Below are 22887 nucleotides of genomic sequence, written 5' to 3' on the forward strand. Positions count from 1 at the left end.
AGAAGCACACAGGACAGCTCAAGCTTACAGAGCAGGCATTTTTGGGGGTGGGGTGGGGTGGAGGGAAGGAAATAATGAATGAATGAAGCAAACAAACAGTTAAACTAACCAAAAGTGGAAAAGGAAACAATGTGGAGCGGGTAGAGAAAGAAGAGGCTTAAATTTCATGAGAACTGGACTTCATATATCAAGATTACATATAATACGAGTATTGATCACTTTAATTCACTCAATATTGAGTAGCAAACCATTGGAATGACATTATTAAAGCATTTATTGAGAATAGCTGGGATAAGTTCTCTGGGTGTTAGTAATATTCAAGCATTTCGTTCAATATCTATGGGGTAATATTTATTTGTTGCGTTCATTATTTGCGTGTTGTTAACATACATAGGCTTTGTTGCCAGTATTAAATTACAGCTGCGTATAAAAATATATTAAAATGTCCCTCTGATTCTCTCGCTCCCTCTTGGCTCAAGGCGGCTTACAACATCCGAGCTTCAGTCTGAAGTGCAATACAACAAACAGAGAGTTTAAAAGAGCAGCACAAAAACCTCTGAAGGGAACCTCAATCCCCTGGTAAAGTTGCCCGCTTTAAGCCCCTCTTTGACTTAAGGTGAGGTTATGTGGGTGGGTTATGGGCGAGAGGCTCGGTTGCACCCAGGGAGCAGAGGGGTGGAAAGACAGACCTGGCTAGAAGATCCCTCATGTCCAAGCTAATCACTTGGAGTTCAATAAAGGGGATGGGATTTGGTTTACTTTCACACCCTGAGGCAGGAGATACTCTGGTTCCTGGGACAAAAAGTTACAGTGGCCCGAGGCTAAATGTGAGACTTTGTCCGTGTCGACTGCTAGACTCCTAGAGCCAGCCCTCCAGCCAGGTACTTGCTAAGGCTGGGACTTATTGGGTCTTCAATGAGATGGTTTCGGGGAATTGTAAGAGGGGGGAAATCATTCACCTTTTGAAATGGGAAGCTGAACTTCAGATCCCCCAAGGAATCTGGAGGCCTGTAGCATGGCCACCCGCAGCAATGGCTTGCTGTTATCCTCCTGCCTTCTAAATGTGGGTATGGATGTGTGCGTATGACCCCAGTGCCCTTTCAAGAACATACCAACCTTGCAATGTAGCGGCTTGTGGTCGACCTGCTTGGCCAGCCTGGTGGAGCATACCCAGGAATGCCCTGTGCGAAGTCCAGCCGTGCTGCTCCGGAACAGAAAGAGAACCGATTCAGAGAGAGAATTCAATCCTATTGATTAACATGTGGGCAGGCTTCATGTAAAGTTTGTGCAAGGTAAATAGGTTCTTCCTGAGCAAGTCAAGGAACTGGCAATGCCTTACGAGCAGTGTGTAAACAAGAAAGAGAAAAAGCTTGTCCCGTGTCTGGCTCAGGGCCAGAATAAATTAGACCCTTTACACGGGTCAATTGCTGTCCCTGGGCTGCTCACCTGGTCCTGGCATTTGGCAAAAGTCCATCTACAGGACAAAGGTCAAGCCACGAAGAACAGGGGATGCTCTTGTTTACTGGACACCAATGTCCACAAAAGAGCCACAAGGGCAGACAGGTGAAAGGCACCAGAACCTGGCCAAGGTGTCAAGGCAAATGGGGAAACATTACACAAACTGTCTGTGCCTCTGCAATGCTTCCTGGCACTTGTTAGGGACCCAGGGCCTGACCCTTGGCCTGTGGGCACCAGCAGGACCCAGTCCTGGCAGCTTCCAATCCTCTGCCCCCCAGTTTCAAGCAGGCCTTTGCTTCTCAAATCTCCACCAGATGACTCTAACCTGATGTGAAGTCATCTCCGTTAGCTGAATACCCAGTCATCTGGTGAAGCATATTTCACTCAGTTGCAGAGATGGGGCAGAGGGGAAGGGGGAGTGTTGAGGCAAACAGAAACAAAAATATTGATTTATATAAACACCTCTCCATATGCAGAAACCTAAATGGCTGGCATCAATAAAGAATAAAACAACCAAGTCGCCAGAGCAGCAGTAATTCTAATTTAAACCACAAAACCAAAGTAGTAGAAGAAAGATCTGCATTCTAAGCAGATGGACTCTCAGGGCGGCCCCTCTCGAAGTGATGCTCTCAAATCTGCCTCCAGCAGGCGCCCTGCCAGCTTGGTCCTCCGCCGCGGCTGCCTGAGAAAGGGCTGTCAGACAGGTGGGGCCTCCGTCTTCCATCTAAGTCTCCCAGAGCCTCTGCACTGCCTTGCAGGGACACTTGACAGAGCTGTTGAACTGACTCACGTTATCGACTTTATACATTCATGAATTGATACCAACCAAGTCAGAAGAAGGAACGCCACCTTGCTAAGGCATCCAGCAGCGCCCCACTGTTCCTTGCCAGCCTGCCCCCTCCAGAGACGGGCTTCCGCGTGAGCTTCTTCCTCCTTCCCTCGGATGCTTTGTCCCGAGCCCGTCAACCCCCTCGCCCAGGACTCGTGGGATCAGGTCCTCCAACAGCGAGTCCGGCCTCTCCCAACCAGAAAGGCATCAAGACAGGAAGGATGGACTTAGCACCTGAACTAAACCTGACTGGTGACATTCTTGCCAAGATTCAAGGACACCAATATTATGTTGAATCTAGATCAGTATTTCTCAACCTTGGCAGCTTTCAGAGCTGGCTGGGGAATTCTGGGAGTTGAAGTCCACACCTCTGAAAGCTGCCAAGGTTGAGAAACACTGATCTAGACAGAAGAGTGGCGGCATCACATATGATAGGGAACACACATACATGTATCTTATACAACACGTGGCTTTATTTGTATGGAAAAAGTAGAATGACACAGTGGGATATGCCCCGTAGGAAATCCATCAATATACGCAACAGGGAAGCCTTCAAAATTTCCGGCTCCTGATGGCGCATCCTTCTGCTTCACAGAAGCTCTTAGAAATTAGGACTGTAAGAATGGCTGTCCATCCCCTTCACTTGCACACTCACTCACGCAGGCTCACACTCCCACTATGGCAGGAGAAGGGACCTATATTGGCAGAAGCCACGCATGTTCTGAAGGTGGTTGCTACTTCAGTTCCCTTTCCTGCAGAGAGACCGAGTGAGAGTGAGCTCATGTTTCCATGCCCTAGCAGTGGGGTTGCACTGGGCCAATAGGAGGCAACTATTGGTCACGGAGACCTGCAAGCCTATCCCCAGCCCCACACCTGAACTTAAGGAACTGCCTTTCACAGAGTCACCTCAGTCAGCCTGGTCCTGCCCCCCCAAGAGGTCTTGCTAAGCCCTGCTCTCCTATATCTTTTACCCAGAAGAGTCAGTATTCAATCTGGGTCTTCTGCATGCAAAGCTGGTATTTGGCCCCTGAATTACAGAAGTTCCTCAAAAGGTTTAGGGAGATGATCAGGAGAGATGGATCTTCTTTGAACTGGGCTATGTATAACGTTGGGGCTTACTGGTGGAGCAGGGAGAGCTCCCAGAAGAGAGGGTTTTGTTATTCATTAGGCATTCACATGCCAACTTTCTCCACCTGGCATGATGGGAGCTCCTGTGCCATCAGCTGAAACGTGAGCAAGAGCCTTCCAGGTGGGAAGAGCATCACTCCGTCGCTCATCTGCCAACTCAAGTGTGTTCCTGAGTGAGTGAGTGGAATTTGATAGCATGTCAGCCAGCACTCCTTTCACCTGGGCTGTCACGCGGCCGACTGGTGACGGCACAGCCCCATCTGTTCCACGTGCAAATAGAGTGCTGGCGCCGTTGCACTGAAGGAGCAGGCGTTGCAAGGGCTGTCTATCAGCATCAGAGGGACCCACGGAATCCAGCCAGGGGCAGAAACGAAAGCCGCCAGGAGCTGCAGCGATGGGAGAGCCTTTGCTAAAACCCAAGTGAAACACCGCAGCGTCCAGGTGGGCCATTGTCTGCTCTGGCTTCTGCTTGTTCATTTGGAAGCCTTGCTTTGGGAACTTTGGGAGTTCCTTCGAGAAAGATGGGTTCACTGTGGGAATTTTGGCAAGAACAGCCAGGCACCTTTTACACTTCCCAGTGTTAAAAAATGCACATAAACTAACTCGCTTGGAAAAAGGTATTAAACCAAAGATACAAAGAGAACTGGGGAAGGTGTTAAAAAGTTCCAAGGGGAGCAGACAGCACTCAGCGTTCTGTAGCACTATTACTTCGGGGGAAATTAAGAGATGGAAGCATTCAATCTGGCAACATGATAAATAAATTAAGTCAGATGTCTCTTCATCTACATTCTGCTCCCTCCAGTGTTTCAAGCTGGATCCAGAATCCTCTGAAACTTCACATGGACGTGCATGCAGGAATGCAGAAGTGGACTGGGGGGGGGGGGGTCACCTGGTATCATGAACTGTCCTGCATGTGCCAAGCGGGACTCCCTCACTGCCACTGGACCCTGCTGCCACCTGTTGAACTCCCTTTGAGTTTCAACCCTTAGGTTTAAAAGTCACAAAGCTGCTACTTTGGTCCAGATCTTTCTCCTTGGCAAGAGAGATGCTCGATGCAAAAATGAGAACCTAGCAAACAGATGGAAAGGCCACATTTACAGAGTGCCTCTGACTATGGAAGCTCAGTGCATATCCTGCTCTGCTTGTGAGTCTCCCGCAGTGACTGGGAATTTACTGTTGGAGAGAGCAGAGGCTAAACAGACTTTAGCCCTTCCTACTGCCTGGCACAGAAAAACGAACAAGGGGAATTTGTTACTAACCAAATAGAAACTGATAGATCAATATCTGGAAGCTGAACAGCTTCATAGCTGGGCTTTCATTTTATAAAACTGGCCTCATTATTCACTTCCATGGGAAGTGTGCGCAGGCCAGAGTTCCAACTACCGAAAGAGCCACCTTGCTGGGTGCAGGGCTGTCTTGTGCCAAGAGCTGTGAGACTCTTTTCCCAGGCAAGCATTTACATCTGGCCACCTAGAAGCCCACCTGGCTTCGCTTGTGACTGCACGGAAAAGCACCTTCAAAAAAACCCAAACTCCCTAAAATTTATCTTCTCCCAGATAAATCTTAGAAACTGTCACTGTCATTTGTTTCTACTGCTCTTCCTCCCAAGGACCACAAAGGAATCCCAAGGAGGGGGGCTTTTAACATTTAAAAAAGGATCCACAAGGATCTCCAATCCAACAGGACTGGAAGAGAAGCTCTGTGGGCGAGCACGACTTGAACAAGGCCTTCCGGCTTCAGCTTCAAACGTGTTTCCACCCGCCCATTGGCAGCAGAGTTTCTCACGCAGCAGCTTTTCAGCTGCAAAAGATGCAAAGTGGAGGGTGAGGTGGATCTGTGTTGGGAGCCCAAGATTTCCACCTTTCCTTGCAGGATGTGGACTTCTGCTGCCCATCACAGGGAGAGCCTGGAAAAGCAGAGCCTCTTGGCTCGTGACTTTCACCTGGCCCATCTGTGTCTCATTGTGGGGCCGGCTGCTGCCCCAAACCACTCCCACCATTTGGCCAGCTGATCCAGGCCTTTCTCTCTGGGGGATCTGAGTGCTGCCCTCCAAAACCCAAATCCTGGAGCAAGATGCAGGGGAGCCTGAGAAGACAGGTGTTGTGGCATCTGCGATACGCAGAGCAGGGCTTTCCAACTCTCGGGTGCATCTGGAGCCTTGAGAAAGCAGGATGAGCGCCCCAGAGCAGAGGCTGAGGCGAATGCCGTCAGTCGCACCCAAGTCACTTGCATGAGAGGCCGAAAGCGAGAGGCCAAAGTGAAGTCCAAATCCCAGACCATCAGCCTACAACAGAATTTAATCTGGGTAACACTGAGAGAAGCAGACTGCATTCACACATCTCCCCCAATCCCCCGCTTAGATCCTCACCCATCTAGAGTGCCAAAGATTCACTACAACTCAACCACCCCAATCCTATGCAAGAAACCTAGTCTTGGTATTGTTACTTGTCCCTCCAACCACTGCTTTGAATCGACCAAAAATAAAGGGTGAGATTAAAATTTAATAAATAAATCCATTTTGGAGACTGCAAAAGAGACAGGGCCGCTCCCCCGGGCCTCCAAGAGGCAAAGGAACAGAGGGAAGTCAGCGAACAGCCATGCCTTGCGCACACAGCGGCGGCAAATGCCGTAACTGATTGCACTGGATGAATGTCTTCACACGCGGCAGATTTAACACCGCCTGGTATAATAAGTATACCCCCCTCCATACCCAGAGATCCTAAATGTATCAGGCAGGTCACAGAGAGGCCAACTCTGCAGAGCAGACTTGATGGAAACAGCAGAGCGCCACCTCGGCTGCACAAAACCTTGTCAATTCATTCCCAGGACCGAAAGAAAAGTAGTGATGCTAGAAGGGGATGCTATTAATCATTGCCATAATCATGCATTTAATGAACATGACAGTTCCAGCTCCCGCTGGAGGGATGGGGAGGATGATGCAGCAAATGCTCTGTGGCGCCCTCGGCAGAGGACGCGGCTGATGCCTCGATGGGCACCAAACCTTCCCGTGAGAGGAGTCCTTGAGGAAGAGCCAGTGGGCTGAAGGATTTGATTGCTACAAGGTAGTATTCGTGCATCTTGGGGCCTCCTGCTAAGCCATGATGGAGTAAGCACATCAAGGGAAGCATTTCACAAAATACATCCAAGGGAAAAATTCCCTGGAGCAGGATCGGATCTGCCCAGCCAGGCATGGAGACAGATTCGGTCTTGCTCCCAGATGTAACCAGCTGGTGGCCTCAGGTCCATGGCAGCCTGGCGATCCACAATTCACATTAGCAACCTGTGGCACTGCTGACAGTCAGGTCATATGTGACTTAGGCACTGATGCAAAGTCATGGTCATGTATGTCTGGATTACCTTTGGAGATGCCACTTCTAACCCTCCTCCGGTTTGTGGAAGATGTTCAAAACCCTCTTCTGCAAAAGGAACAACGATGAGTTTGTGGTTGCCAAAGGACAAGGCAGGCCTCCCAAGCATTTATGGAGGACGAGACCACCGTCAGATCTCGAAGACAACATCAAGGGCTTCATTTCTGCCCCTTCCTGGTCAGGCTGCCATAACCCCAGCCCGCCTCGTTGCAGCCTGCTCTCCAGCCCCCAAATTCAGCACCAGGGCCTGCCCCACCTCTCCTATTTGAAATCCTGTCCGGGGTTCCACTGGCCACAGACCTTCCAGGCTCTGAAGCCAATCTGGCTTAGGAATTTTACGCTGTGGCTTGAATTTGTTACATAATTAATAAGGAATAAATTACTCCTTCCAGATTAAAACAGAGACCTTCCCTGATAAGGAAATGTGGGCGATGTTTTGCCCGAGCCCTTCAGCCTGAGGCAGGAGGGCCAGCTGCGGCTGAGAGGAGAATGAGGAGGATCCGGAGAAGAGGCACGGCCAGTCCTTCTTCCTCCTTCCTTTTATAGGCGCTGGAGGCGGGGGCCAAAGAAGGCAGAGACGCTCAAACGCTTTCTAGCGAGCTCAGCACACTGGTGTTTGTGGTCCAGATGCGGGACACCCCTGGTCTTTATTTTCTTCCATCTCCGATGCAAACATTTTTTACTCCAAAAATTTTTTGGAGAAGACTCCATGGATGAAGACAAGGTCTGGGAACACGTTTACACTCCAACTGCGTGATTCTTTAACACAAGCAGCGAAAAGGAAAGGGAAAGTGTCAACTTGAGTCATTACCACTGTTTATGAAATGAATTCCTCCGCATTCTGCCCGTGCCTCCTGTGACTCCAGCACTCGTCCCCAGGGCTGAACGATGACAAGGCTCCCTCAGATTCTCCCTATAAATATTCAGTTCCTTCCACAAAGGACTCCATCTGCATCAACGCCCTCTGAAAAACGTTTCCAGAAACTTCAGCTTTGCATCAAGCCTTCAGCCAAGTGAAGCTCTCAACTAAACGTAAGAGACGAGCATGAAACCTCCTCAGAGAACTTCATGGTGGGCCAGGAACTGGTGAACAGTTGGGAGACTGGCTGGGAGTCTCCCAGTAACCGGCCAGGAGACGTTCAGAGGGAAAGTAGGCACCTCAATCTTTCAGCAATGCAACCACACTTTTTTCTGTGTTCATTTGGAAGCACGCCTGAGTTTGACAGCCCAACAGGTACATTTCTAGCATGAGCCACAGATCCAGACTGAGGCAGGCAGGCAGATCTCCCAATCATGCAAAGATAACAACGGGCAATCTCCCCTGATTCAGTTTTATGGAACTGCCTTGGGAGCTACTGAATAATCGAGCTACACCCAACATAGAGCCTACTAAATCAGACTAGACTTATAAATCATGCAGAGATGAGACATCGGCCCTGCTGGGTGGACAGGTCTCAGCCTCCCAAGAGGCCTTCATTTCAAAGCAGTTCCACCACAGCCTCTTTGCCTCTCCCATCCTTTCGGGTGGCCCCAGCACAGTCTCGCCATGGCAAACACACCATCCTGGAATTTGGAGGGAGCCACGGAGATGGCCTTGAGGGATATATCACAAGGACAAAAAGGACGGGAGCGTCCCTTAAGCCCTCGGAAAGGAGGCAGCGACCCAGGTTGGCCCCAGAGGGGAGGAAAAGCACCACCAGACGTGCAGGATTCTGTCAATACAGCCAATCTCAAAAATACAGCCAACCTCAATCCTGATCTGGACAACCTCGAAGGGCTGACAGAAGGACATGCTCCAAGCTTGAAGACAGAGTTCACCCAATTCCTTATTTTTTGCAAATGGCACCAATAGTTTCGTTTCAATTGTCAAAGGTCTTGAAATCCCATGGAGACAGCCCACTCTAACTAGTTGGTGACCACTCCTTCTTGGACAAGAATTGGAGATGTCTTCTACATTCCCATCGCTTTGTTAGGCAACTGTTCTGTTTTCTTGCCCTCCTGGTTTCCTCCTAGGCCCCAAACACCTTCCTACGGCATGAACCACAATTTCATGGATCAAGGCCACATGCAGCTTAGGGGTCTCCTTGGATTCTCCAGTAGGGTTCATTCCTTAAGAGCACTTTCTCCATTTTCTTGGTGAGCAGAGGCCTGGCTACTTTCAGACTACTTGATCTTTGAACTCCCTGGTCATTGTGAGCCCATCTCATCCATACAAACCTGAAAAAAGATGCTGCTGTTGAGTTCCGAGTTGCCTTAACTTTCATGAACAGATTCCATAAAGCACTTTTTTTCCAGGCTTGTACAGCGGTGCAAGACCCAAAGCACTGCTTCCCATATTCTTAATACATCACAGGCTTAGCTAGTGCAAACCTGCCACGGTGATGAAAATAAGTTCTGGAATCCCACTGAGGCTTGTTTGTGGGAACCCCCAACTGCAAAAGCTTTGGAGAATAAAGGGAGAGGACTATGGGGGCATTGGTGTGCTCTCTGGCTCCCCAGCTCCCCTCAACCCCAGCCTCCTCCTCTGGCTTGCTCTGAACAGGCTCAGACAGCACCTCCCTGGGCAGATCTCTTCCACCGGCCTCGCCCATCAATTGGCATGGCTGACAGAAGCCACAATCCTTTCCTGCCCCTGCAGAGGCTCGGCCACTCCTCAGCTCCGCCAGGCAGACTCCTGCGCTTCTGAGTGCCATTTGTCCTGCCAACTCTGCCTAACCTGTGACCTGGGTGTCCCGGAAAGGTCTTCCTTCTCACCGCAATGAGTCCTTTAATAGGGCTGCTTTACCTAAGGCAGCTTCATGGCACCCCCCTGCTCCCAGGGCATCCCCACTTTCCCTTCCACAGGCCCACAGCTTTAGTGCTGAACAAAACGTTTTGGAGTGAGCACCGGGGAAATTTATTTCTTTAATTATTCTTCACCACCTTTCTAGGCGATCAGCGCTGGCGGCTGCTTGGGGGTCATTTATTGTAACATCTGATGGCCAAAGCCCACCACCCTCCCTTCTTTCCCTGGCGTCGCTGTTCGCAATCAGAAAAGCTCCCTCCGCTTCTGCTGCCCCCCAGCACTTCTCCCCCCTTCCCCTCCCCTTTGAATGGTAGAAAGCCCCACCCGGGGTTCCCTCGGGGGTCCTCAAGGCTGAAACCTCTTCCAGGAGGGACTTCCAGCTCTCCACAAATTGCCTGCCCTTGGCCAGGGATTATGGTTCGAAATCAGGAAGTCACCGCCTTTCGAGGCCAGCAGAATTTAATCGCTCCATTTTCTCAATTGTGGCTGTAACCTTGTGGAGCAGCAGCCAGCAAGGTGAGGAGGGGGATCGCAGGTTCCCCCACCAGCCGCCCAGAGACTCTGTTGAATGCATTTCGCTCCCCTGACTCCCTGACACTTTCGAAGATGCTGCCTAAAATAAGGAGCCGTTCCATACATCAGGATTTCCGACACAGAGATTAATCTCCAGGGAGGTGGCAGGGTTACCCGGATAAACGGAGCAGGCAGCCGCTTTGGCAAATCGGCAGCCCAAGCCGGAGGCTGCGCCGGGAGAGAAAGAGCAGCGCGCAAGAGAAATTCAGTTCTGAGCGTACTTTGCTTTCCACAGAAGGATCTGAAACCTCCAAAGCAGCCGTCGGAAAGGGAGGGCTGCTCCCTGTATTTTCCAGAAAATGGACGCCCGCCGGCCTCGGCTTATATTTTAGGCAAGTTGCTTGCTCGTGAGCAACTCTCTCAGTGATGAACGAAACATCTAGTAAGATTAAAACAAGGGTGCAGTTAATAAAATCAAAACCAGATACAAAAACACAAAGCGGATGTCCGGGTCATTAAGTCTCTTAATCACCTGAAAGAAATCGACCTGGGAGACAGAGAACGGAAGAAATGGGGCCAGAAAAGTGGGGAGGGGGCTCTCCAGCCCATTTTTGGCCCTGGCTCCACCCATCCCCGCGGCCCACGCAGGCAAGACCCCTCTCCTTCTGCTCTAGCGTTTTAGGGGCTGGTGGGGCTGGTGGAGCACCTTCTAGAGCAGTGTTTCTCAACCTTGGCCACTTTAAGCGGTGTGGACTTCAACTCCCAGAATTCCCCAGCCAGGCTGGCTGGGGAATTCTGGGAGTTGAAGTCCACACTGCTTAAAGTGGCCAAGGTTGAGAAACACTGCTCTAGAGGCAGTGAATGGGAGGTGGGAAGAGCCCAGACGCCCCACTCCCCTTTAGTATTTGAAATGACTGGGGGGCTCAATCTTTTTCATGCCAGGCATTAAAGCCCATCAGTTAATATCTCCAAGAGGCGTCCAGGGTTCCCCTACTCACTTCCATCTAACGGGTTGGAGGTTTTGGTTTATAAAAAATAAGGGGAAGAAACCACACTGACCAGGATACAATGGAAAACGTAAATGCAAATTCAGGTTATGCCCTGGGACCTGTTAAAACCTTCAGAAGGCCCAAAAACGCAACCATGAGCCCTGGTTTGGTCTGCCTGCCTTTTCCACTGAACTGCACCTGGCCCTAACCGCCCTTCTTCCTGATGGCAACCCTGCGAGAGACGGTGGGTTTGGTGGCTGAGCACGGATCCGATCCTGGTTCCTCCTAGGACAAGCCCCAATTAGCCACCGAGGCACACCCACACTTGCTGGCTTGAACTCAGAGGTCTGCCTGTGATCTTCCCTGCTTCTACGGCCAAGGGAACCCAGAAGGGCACCGCTCCTACAATAAAGTCAGGGGATAAGGCCTGTAATTCAGAGGCTCTGCTCCACTACACAGCACCCCGAGTCCCTCTTCCATTCCAGCTCCTCTCCATACACGAGTTAAAGCCCCACCAGCCCGGGCTCTTTCCAAGATTGAGGTCAGGCCCACCTTCCAGAAAACACCAGCCCTTCATTTTGCTTCCGCTGCTTTCAATCTTGTCCTCCAAGTTGACTCTCCCCCACCCCATACTTCTCCCTGTAATATCACAGTCACATTTCTTTTTCTACCGATTCCGGGGACCTTCTGTCCCTTGTGCACCTGACTGAGGATCACAAGTCCTTCATGGCAGGGAGAGAAAGATGTTACAAGGAGCAGGCCAAGCTGTATAAATATACAGAGCACCTGAAGGCGGATCAGACCCATGTCCCTCCAAATCTAGTGTCCGGGTCCCTGGGGAGGATACCCAAGGGCAGGACTTGAGGGTACCAGCTCCTCCCACTATGGAGGCCAGCAGGTGAGCCAGAGAGGCAACCCATGCCCCTCTGGAGATAACACAGACCCTCTACACAAGCCGCCACCCTTTCCTCCTTCTATTGATGTGCTTATTCCCCTTTTAAGCAACACAAGTGGCTGGCCATCTCTATACATTAAGGGAGCAGATTTAATCACCCCAAAATAGAGGAAGGAGCTCCAAAACTATGTCAGATGCAAGTTTGAATTCATTCATTCACATTACCAGGTTTATAGACCACTGACTGCCAGACTCACAGGGTTCGGGGCTTAAGATCTCCATCAAGGGTTGGGCTTCTTCAAAGTGATCCACCTGGGGATCCCCCCAAGGGAGCAGCCAGAGACCTTTTTCCTGGTGGAGCACTTGTCTTAGTTCAAAATAGGGGAGACGTCCCATTAAATCTTCATTTTCATACAGCATTTGGCACGTTTTCCTTCTCCTTTACTTGCTCTTGTTGGTGTTCTCTGCCCTTCCCCTTGTTGAAGCTGAAAAACGGATGACTTAAAGCAGTAGTTTTCAAATTTGATAACTTTAAGAGGTGGAAGTCCCCACCTCTTAAAGTTATCAAGTTTGAAAACTACTGCTTTAAGTCATCCGTTTTTCAGCTTCAACAAGGGGAAGGGCAGAGAACACCAACAAGAGCAAGTAAAGGAGAAGGAAAAGCCAGCATGGCTGGTTGGGGAATTCTGGGAGTTGAAGTCCCCACCTCTTAAAGTTACCAACTTTGGAAAACACTGACTTAAAGGAAATAAGGCTCATGGGATCTCAGTGCTAAGAGAGAGGACGTTCTTCACCTTGTGGCTAATTCGATCAACCTCACCATCAAATCACTTCTGTCCTAAATCGAAAGGTCCTAAATGGTTTAACGTTTCCTCATGGAGGAATTCTCCAAGACTGATTGATTTCTACTCCAGCTCCTACTTATTTTGAGGCGTGGTGACCAGAATTACACACAGTACTGCAGTAGTAAAAATGTTGCTGCATTTTGATGTGAGGAATTTTATTTTCAGGACTTCACGGGGGGGGGGGGTTCAGGCACAACCGGTAGCCGAGCCACAGGCTTTGTTCCATAATTCTGAGCATCTCCCCTCAAAGCTGCAGACGATCCAGTACGAAAATCCAGTCTCTGGTCAGAAAAGCCACTCGTCTCTCACAACCAGGGCCTTCGACCGCATGTGGGAAAAAACAGCCCAACCAGCCTGCACCTGCCATCAAGAAACAGCTTAAGCTTGCAGTCCTCGGCTCGCGTCTGAGAGAACAAGACTTCACCTAACCGGCAGACCCATTCCGACAGCTTTTATGCCTTTCCCACCGATATGGCTTCGATCGAGCCACGCTCAAGGAAGACCAAGCTCCCCATGGCACACAAAACTCTAATTGAATTTTGGAAATTGCAGCCGGGCTGTTGAAGCAAAGCTTTTTTGCTGCTTCCGGAGAGGCCGATCTGCTTTTGCAGTGACAAATGTCCAATTCGAGGCATGGTGTCAGGAACACCACCTTGCCCGCTGTCTACTGAGAAGCGTCCTGCGAAAATGTCCACCACTCTTCACACTCGGGATAACGAGACCAACGACGGTGGACAAGCTGCAGGAAAGGAACTCGTTTCCCTCTGCTCTGCAGAGATGAATGGCTTGCTTGATCAGTTCTGGCAGCCTCGTGATTGGCCGCTGATATTGCAAAAGGTTTGGACGGAGACACACACAACCCGGACCCAAACCCCCCACCGGTGCCAGCGGCTAAAAGGCAGGTGTTGGGGCTGCTGGAGGAAAGCAAATCAGGTGGGCTTAGCTGCCCACCAGGGAAGCCCTAGCAGAAGCCCAACAATGCCCATGAAGCAGTTAAAAGCTGCATTTGCTGTTTCTGGAGAGACATCCGAGACCGAGGACACAATCCAGGAGCTGGTCTGGGTCAGCCTGCTTAGCATTCAGAAGCAACTGACTTGTCGTTTCTGTCTCCGGGGATTTACGCCATTCTGAAGTCAAAGCTTTAGCTCCTGGAACTGGTGGCCTTTTGGGTCCCGTCCTGCTGTGGCGTGCATCAGGTTCTAATGAGCACCCGGCATCGTACCTCTTGCCTTTCCTGGCTGGTCTGCTAAAACTGCCCTCCCTGCCCTTGAAAATAGGGGGCCTTGGTGGGTACTGGGGGCACAGACTTGCATGCCGGGATGAAGCCTGGCTGCCCCCAAAAGCTGCACTGAAGCCCTTGCATGTGAACTGGCACTGCTCAGCAGCAGTTCAAGGCAGCCTGGCACCTTTCTGGAGGAGAGGCAAACTCTAAACTGGAGTCATAGCAAAGGGAGACCAAGTATTGACCCAGTAAACCCAGAGGGGAAGGCTCATAGTCAGGCGGAATTATAGTCATCCCAGTTAAATGGCTGGCTATTAAGCTGCCAAGAGGATCACTGTCTCTCTGCCAGCTTCCCCTATTCAGGAGCAGCTGAAATGCTCTCTCCCAAAGAAATGGCTAGAGTCCACATCTCAGGGCATTCTGCCTCGCTCGTCTGCACGGACACATGGGATAAAAGTTAAACACAGGAGACCTGGTTCCCACCAGCAAGCCTCAACAACGTCCATAGTTCCCCCAGATGTGGAGGCAGGAGGCTTTCCCAGATGAAGTGATGACCATCTTTGTGGCTGCCCTCATCTTGAATAAAAAGTGATATGGGGCTGGGGGCTGGGGGGTGGGGAAGACTTTAAGATAGAGCTTCCGTCCCAGGCTACTCAGATCTCATTGAAAACAGGAGATCTGTAGAAAGAGACCCATGTGTGGGCCCACTTCAAGGCAGGAAAACTGAACTCTTGATTTCTCAGCTGCAACTCCATCCTCTGCAATTCTAAGATACTATTACTAGCTGACTTTGTTCAGTAGAGCCAGATGATAAATCAGGAATGCTCTGAGTGCTCTAAAGCACCGGATCATTGCTCAGGGTTATCACTGTATCTTGGAGCTACATTCTAAGAGGAAGAGTTAGAGGTTTACTCCAGATGGATCTCCTCTAGCCACCCTGCCTGGGAAGCCAGCGAGCTGCAATCCAGCGCATTTGGAGGAATCTCAGCTAGGAAAAGCTGGGCCATGCTAAAATTGGGATTTCCATGCCAGGGCAAGGTTGCCCCTATCTGAATAAATGTTTGTCTTTCTCCCCTTTGGAAGTCCTGCTCTATCAGCTCTATAAATCGTGTGGGAATCTTTTCAAGAGGAGCTCGGCTACACTAAAAACTTGCCTGGGGATCAGGCAGGCATTTTCGTTTCCTACTTTCAGCTGGGCTTCTCACGGCGTTTCTAAAAGCATACATTCAGAGCTTAGTCACACTCACAGTCCTTATAATGTTCATTTAATCACTCCAGTTCTATAGCTTCACTTAATTTGTTTTCATTACTTCTTTCTTCTTTGTCAATTCTGTGTAAATTGGGAATGCATGGATGTAGGAAAGTGGTCTATGAATGACAGAAATAAAGTTATGGTTTGAATGGCTGGTGTGGGTCTTCCGGGCTGTGTGGCCGTGGTCTTGAAGTCTTGTTTCCTAACGTTTCGCCAGCACCTGTGACCGGCATCTTCAGAGTGCAGGAGCACAGACAGGAGCAGTTCTCTCACAGACAGGACTTCAAGACCACGGCCACACAGCCCGGAAGACCCACACCAGCCATCGTATGCCGGCCATGAAAGCCTTCGACAATACATTATGGTTTGAATGTTTTGGATATTTTGAGGCAAACAGAAGCTAACCGGAATCTATTGTTTAATGCTGCGCCATTTGCATCCAGACAGTCCCAGGTGAGAATTCCAGTTAGAATAGAATAAAACCAGACGTTCAAGAGCAGAGCAGAGAGAGCATTGTCTCCACTAAGAGCCACTTCCAGGCCAAGCAGATTCTCCTAGATCAGTGTTTCTCAACCTTGGCCACTTGAAGACAAGTGGACTTCAATTCCCAGAATTCCCCAGCTAGCCATGCTGGCTGGGGAATTCTGGGAGTTGAAGTCCACTTGTCTTCAAGTGGTCAAGGTTGAGAAACACTGTCCTAGATTAAGAAGACCAGAAAGATCAAAAAAGTCAAGATGACAGTCTCAACCATGCAGTGGAAGCAACACCACACAGATATAAAGGGTGAGGGGGCTTTGACCGCACAATTGCCGCCACCATCTCAAATTTTTTGGCCCCTCCCTGCAGACATTCCTTGGTGGTAGACGCAAGCAAAACTATGCCACAAATAGCTGGAGAAAGAGTTAAGAGGAAGCCTACTGCACGATCTTTTTAAAAACCCAGATCTAAGAAGGGAAAGGAATTCACGGTTATTCCCAGTGCCCTATGTGCCGCGCCCCCAAAGCTCCAAGGGGGGAGAGGGCGGTCTGCAACCCGGCCGTCTGGCTGGCGAGAGCGATGAGCTGAGCACAATGCCAGGAGTGGAGCCGTCTTGCACCTGGGCCCTCTTGGTTACGCTGTGATTGGATTGGCAATGCTTCTCCGGGGCGCCCCAAAGGCCGCCTGTTTCACAGTCACATGGATCGGGGGGGGGGGGAATCTTTAGACGGGACTGCTTTCCAAAATGACAGCACAACGATAATGATGCCAGTTTACCCCATTCCAGAAAACATAACACTTTCCAATAAAATAAGAACAGCAACACCTGAAATGCTTAATACGGGGGATAAAAAACCAGGCAAACCAGGGACTAAACAGAACAATAACGAAGGGAATGAGTCGGAGACATCTTGGGCGCCCATGCAGAGTGAAAAGCGGCTTGCGACTGAACGGTCCCCGGCTGCCTTCTGGGCTGTCCTGCGCTTTGCCTCGCAGCCCCGGGAAGAGGCGTGAGAGAGGAAGGGGGGGGGGGGAATTAGGGGCCGGAGGGAGAAGCGGGAGAAATGCTTATGGCACCTCATCTCAGAGGTGAAAAGGGTGGAGATTTAGCTTAAACCATGGATTAACGTGCTGGGAGCTGCAGATATAGAATTAAAAAGTGTGCAGATCGTAGCGGAGGGAGAGCTGGGGGGCTGGAGAGGCAGCCACAGCGTGAAGTTGATGCAACGTTTTTCCAGATAATCTGTCCCACTGGAGCATTAAGAAGACCACTCGGGCAGGTGGCAGAAGACAGTCTGAAAAGCCCTGAACGGAAGAAAGAAAGCTGAGCTGGCACATTTTTTGAAAAGGAGAACCAGAACCGTAGGTAAGGACAGGGAACAGGAGTCGGTAAGAGTCTGGGAATGGACTTTCATGTGACTGGAACAGAACCCTGGAAGCCGGTCCAAAGCCCTCTCTCCTTTGGCTTGCTTCTCATCCAGTCAAGGAGGAGCTGTTTTGAGTTTCTCTGACTTTCCCCGGACTCAAATCTCTTCTCTGTAATGGCTCTCCCCGCCTTGCCTGAGTCTAACCGACGTGCTATCGCAAGAACCAACCGGCCCTCTACTCCTGGCTGTAGAAAGAGACCTATCTAGAGTCGTGAGAATGTTGGAAAATAAATAAATGGCTTGGACAAGAGTTAGTGCCTCTCCCCTGCTGCTACACCTGCGCAGCGCAGGACTGATTTCTGAACATTAAGAAGGGCACCCTGCAAATGGAACCAGGGCCTTAACTTGCAGAGCCCAGCCGGGTGGACCCCACCTGTGCTTCAGGTAGTTCTTGGGTTATGACCGTTCGTTCGGCGACCATTAGAAGTTACGATGGTGCTGAACAAATGGTATTTACAAACAGTGCTTGTAGTTCTGGCCTTCGCAGCATCCTCGCAGTCGCATGATCGTGATCTGTATGCTCAGCAACCGGCTTGTGATTATGTCGCAGCGAGCCACGGTCACATGATTGAGAATTCTGACATTCCCTGCCGGCTTCCCACAAGCAAAGTCAGTGGGGAAGCTGGCAGGAAGTCAGAAGTCGTGGTCATGTTGAGGTTCTTGCTTAACGACCCACGTGGTCCTCGCTTAATGACGGCAACCGGGACTGCCGGAATTGCCATTGCTAAGCAATGCAGTCACATGATGTCGCACTTTATGACCGCATCACTTAGCAATGGAAATTCCGGGCCCAACTGTCGTTGTAACCCGAGGACTACCTGTACAACCACAGCTCTAGTAACTTCTCTGCAATGCACTCTTGGTCAAAACCTGTTAAGCCAGTTGCTGCTATTTTAGTGATTGTTGAAGTCCTATAATGATCTCCTTGTTTTTGCACATTCCCCCAAATCTGGGGTCTTTAATAGTGTGGCCTGATGCTCCACTTATAGGTTAAGCTGCAAAAAAGGTGACTGCCATCACAAGAATGGGGGGCAGGCAAGGGAAGGCATCCTCGCCTTTCCATTAGGAATCTCTCCAGCTATTAAGGTCTGCCGGAGAAAACATTTCAAAGACAACCCCCACCCACCCAGATCAGAGGCCTTTACTTCTGGCCCCACGTATCCTGCTGCACCTGGCCCCTGCCACGAATACAGAAAATCTGCAAAAATACAGCTCTTTCGCCATAACTTTAAATGTTAAATTCTTTTACTACATTTTTCGACTGTATTTCAGGGATGTCTGAAGGATGTGACGGCAGCCAAACAGCGCAACTGGAGCCAGGCAGAGTTTTGATCTCACTGTTGTGGCCGCCATCTTGACTTCTTTTTACTACACCCTGGGGACGGCCCTGCCGTACTTTTAACTTTTTGCGTGTTACCGTTTTAAAAAGTTTGTTGCCTTGAGTATGTGCCAGAGTAGAAAGACGTGTGTGCCGAATGAACGTGGGCTGAATAAAAAAGCGAGTGACTGTGATGAAAGAAGGACAGTGAGGTGGTCTGGCCATGGAGAGAGACTGAATGGCGATGGAGCTGCCTGAGAAACGGATGACGGAAGAGCGAAGGGGTCAAGAGGAAGGGAAGATGGACAAGCTGATGAGATCCTCAAAAGAAAGAAATGAGAACTTTTAACGAATGAAAGGCAGTGCGTGAGGAAAAGGTATGGAGGAGCAAAGTGAATAGTGTTGGTGCAAATAAGATTTAACTAGGGTTTTTTTTTTACTTTTTATCTCATGCCTTTTAATTCCTTTGTTTTACTATCTTTCACGTCTTTTCTGCACTTTGCATAAAATTGATTATACCTACCAGGAATAGTGTGATGTGTTTGCATGTATGCAATTAATAAATATTTCAGTAGCGTTCTATTCCTAGTGACACATGCAACAGCTCCACTTCAATGTTTTACTCCTTGAGCCTTCTTTTTCATGATAGCCTCAATGCCTAAGTTACTGGCTAAGAAAATGAGAAGGTCCGACTACCAGCGACCGGAAAAAGCTTAGGGAGGGAAGATGGCCCCCGGTTCTTGCTGCTCTTCCATAATTCCCAGCATCACAAATTCTGCCCTGCTTGTCAACTTCCACCAACTCTTTAATACATTACTGCCCTTGCTGGAAAATAAACTTCCGTTTAAGGAAAACTACAAGCAAAGCTGTGCTTCTAAAGCTGAACTTTTTCAGAGACCCTGGTTGTTGCCAGGACAGGTCAGGCGGGAACATCTTAATTGGAGCCAGAGGGCCAACCTGCAGGGTTTCCCTTCTTATCACTGCTTTTAGCAATCTTTTGGGACCTTGCCACATTTTCCAGAAATCTTGATTAACTGTTTCATCTGGGCTGAAGATTTATTTGGATCAAACTCCCTTTTTAAGCCAAACGCCTTCTCAGAACACCCGGTGGCAAGGGGCGAATCTGCAGGATTATCCAGAAGCCACAGCCTGAAGGACCCCTGTGGTCTGAGGAGAATTCAGACATCCACTGAAATATGAGCCTCATTTGTACAAACCTGTGAACCCTCCCAGCAGAATGGATGGGAGCAGGTTGAACTACCCTGATGTTCTACTGTGGTCCTGATAAAATATAGAGAGAAGTGCTCAAGCAACTTTACCTGACTAGGCTATGAAATTCCTTCCCCAGCAGAACCACCTTTATGTCCTTCCAGGCCAGGGTTCTGGAAAACCTCCAGAGAAGGAATCTACCATAAGCACAGAGCAATTCTTCACCCCATCCCACCTGCTTATCCCAGAACTGGCCATACCCTTGTAGAGGTCAAGAAAGCCCGCAGAGCTTCCTCCATGATCCGAGTGCCCCACTGCCTTGTGAAATGGAGCAAAATATGGCCTACAGAGATTTTCAGAAACAGGATCGATTCTACACAGAGCTCGGAAAAGCGGGGGATGCCAATGAAGGAATGCTGAATGGACTAGTGGGGGGAGTGGGCACCGGACACTCCAGAATGTGCCTTAAATTTGAAAGGGTATCATTTGTGGCAATTCACACTATTTGTATTAATCCACATCATTATGCAAATGATAAAAATATAAAATAATTTAACATATATTTAGAAGCCTTACCTGGATTGCTGTGGATGCAACGGACTGGGGGATTTCTGGGTGGAAAGGGGATCTATGGCATTTGAACTCCATGAAATCAATTCTTCATTATCTCTGAATAAGCAGAGCACATTTTCTAGGGGCAGTGAATTGATGGGCAAGTAGCTTCCTCTTGGATTATCACACAGGGAACATGAAGCTGATTCTCAAACAGGCAATTGTCCAAGAAGGAGGTTCTAAAACTATCAAGCCGTGAGGTATATATGGCAATTATACAGATTAGATTCCTAAACAGAGGCAACAAAGAAAGTTGCAGTTTTAATTATTTCCTACCTAAGAACTGTCCTGTTAAATTTCAGAAATCAGCTATAGTTGTTAACTAGAGATGACCAGCCCCTTAATTTTGGTGATGGACAATCGAATTAGCTTACAAAAAAAATAGTTGTAGGATACTCTCATTTAATTTAGAAGTTCAGATCCCCAAAGTTGGAATTTATATAGTTTGATAAGGAGCTGAGTGGTCTTGCCAAGGCTTAGCAGCCACCTTGGCTCTGGGGAACAATGAAAAAGGTTATTCCTAAAGTAGGAAACAATAAAGCTGCAGCACAAGGAGATGAAGTTTGAACTTTGGAGCAAGGGAGACTGAATGTCAGCTGCCTCCTATGCAGTGACAGGGGGACAGCTCTCTGTTCCTTGGAGATGCATCCAGGCCCTGATAGCTCACCTCCTCTGGCATGACTCCTGGTCATGACTTCCATGTTCCTGGCCGGAGAGCTGGAGGTTTTGGAAAGCTTGTTAGCTGACACCCTGTACATGACTCCTCCGATACAGCGCAGGCCTTTGTTCCTCCATCGGTGTTGCACAGCCTGGGACTTGTTCCCTGGTGAGGAGTGGCGGGCAGAGGATGGTATTAGAGACCTGCAAAGAGAAAACCAGATAAGCAAGTGGGACTCATCTCCACAGCCAACAAATTCCACTAGGACCACCTAGCAAAACTTAACATAGAAGCCGGCAGCATTTCACTTGACCATCTCCTCTAAAAACATGCTAGTGTGAAGTGTGATATTCTCCAAACCAGATGCCAAAACAACCAGCACCCGGAAGCCAATTCCTGGAATCAGAAGCATAGCAAAGTTCTACTGGAAAGTAATTCATGTTTCTACAATAAAACTGTTCTGGACACGAACCAAGTCACAGCTCTTTGCTTGCTTTGCATAATCCACTCTCCTTCCAAGTATGCCGATAACACTGGGCCATTTGAGTGATGCCTTAGAGGTACTTTCCCAACCCTGACAAGACTGAGGGTTATGGATTTTAGCTGCCCCCCTCCCCCTGGTAACTAGTGATCTTCCATCGTTTACTCTAGATGGGGTTCCACTGCCCCAGACCAAGTTGGTGCGCAATCTGGGGGTCCTCGCAGACTCTGGCTCTTGCTCAAGGAGCAGATGGCAGCTGTGGCCAGGAAGGCCTTCACACAAATGTGTCTTGGGTGCCAGCTGCACCCATTCCTAGATGGGGAAGCACTGCTGATGGTCACTCATGCTGTAATCACTTCCTGATTGGACCTGTGCAATGTGCACTGCATGTGCTGCCCTGGAAGAGCATCTGGGAGCTTCTGGTCCAGAATACAGTGGCATGTGCAGTATGGGATGCACCAAGGTATACCCCTGCTACGTGAACTGTACGGACTCCCAGTAGGTTTTCAGGTGCAATTCAAGGTTTCACCTTGAAAGCCCTATTTGGCATGGGGCCAGGCTACTTGCTGGGCCGCCTATCCCAGATGGTTCCCACCCATCCCTCTAGATCTGGTAGAGGCGGCATGCTCTAGATCCCCTTGATGAAGCAGTATCACCTGGTGGGCCCTAGGAAATGTGCCTTGTCTGCCATGGCACCTGCCTTAAACAGCCTCTCCCCAAAGTTTATTAACCTGGAAAAGGGGGATCACCGAGGACGCGGGCACTGCTGACTGTTTACCCCTCTTGGCAAGAGTTCTGAGCCTCTTCCCACCTCTCCCAGATCACCCAGTTTCAGAATACGGGCTAAGATGTTTCTATTCTCTCAGCCATTTAAAGCAGAATTATTGCAATGGATGCTATCATCATCAACATTATGCTGGTTAATGGAGACGCTGCGGTCTTTTATTAGCAAATAAAATAAACCTCAAGCGGCAGTTTTCCTAAGGTATTTCTGGACGTTCGTTGATTCAGGGCTGAATGCTGCTAAGGTGCTAAAAACCAAAGCAAAGCAGTGCCCTCCCCAAGTTGTTCCCTTTCTGCTCAGGCTATTCCTTTGATGATGAGGAGGATGCATGGTTGGCATCTGAGATGCCCGAGCTTCGCTAATTTGGCCTTTCCTCCAGACACCTGCCCTCAGTGGTTTCTAAGCATTTCCAAAGGAAAACTTGTTAAAGGGAAGCACCCTGCGCTGGTGGCAACCGTCACTCTTTCTTGCGCAGAACAAGGGCAGGGAGGGGCTTGAATTGTTGGGAGCTATCGGTTAGAGAGATGCCAGTAATGGCAGGAAAGAGACAGATCTCTCAGCATGGCGCAAGCAAGAGTGTCTCCAGCCACTGCTTCAGCCACCCTGTGATGGGACCCACGTGAAAGGGCGTGAAAGG

General features: G+C 49.5%; 1 protein-coding gene across 2 annotated transcripts in view; it reads right to left on the reverse strand.

Annotated features, from left to right (window-relative positions):
- The window catches only part of ZC3H3 (zinc finger CCCH-type containing 3), a 210494-nt gene that overhangs the window by 49889 nt on the left and 137718 nt on the right, over window positions 1-22887 (reverse strand). For both annotated transcript variants that reach the window (XR_015797541.1, XM_088148865.1), the window contains exons 5-6: window positions 20995-21188; window positions 1117-1201 (exon numbers count right to left, since the gene is read on the reverse strand). Coding sequence is in view for 1 of the 2 variants with exons in the window: in XM_088148865.1 (XP_088004991.1) it covers window positions 1117-1201; window positions 20995-21188 (279 nt within the window). In the remaining variant the exon portion in view is untranslated. The remainder of the gene's footprint in view (window positions 1-1116; window positions 1202-20994; window positions 21189-22887) is intronic.

Source organism: Python bivittatus, unplaced genomic scaffold (assembly GCF_059951505.1).
Source record: "Python bivittatus isolate LINGU-HERP-01145 unplaced genomic scaffold, Pbiv_v1 ctg000590_np1212, whole genome shotgun sequence".
Classification (NCBI taxonomy): Eukaryota; Metazoa; Chordata; class Lepidosauria; order Squamata; family Pythonidae; genus Python; species Python bivittatus.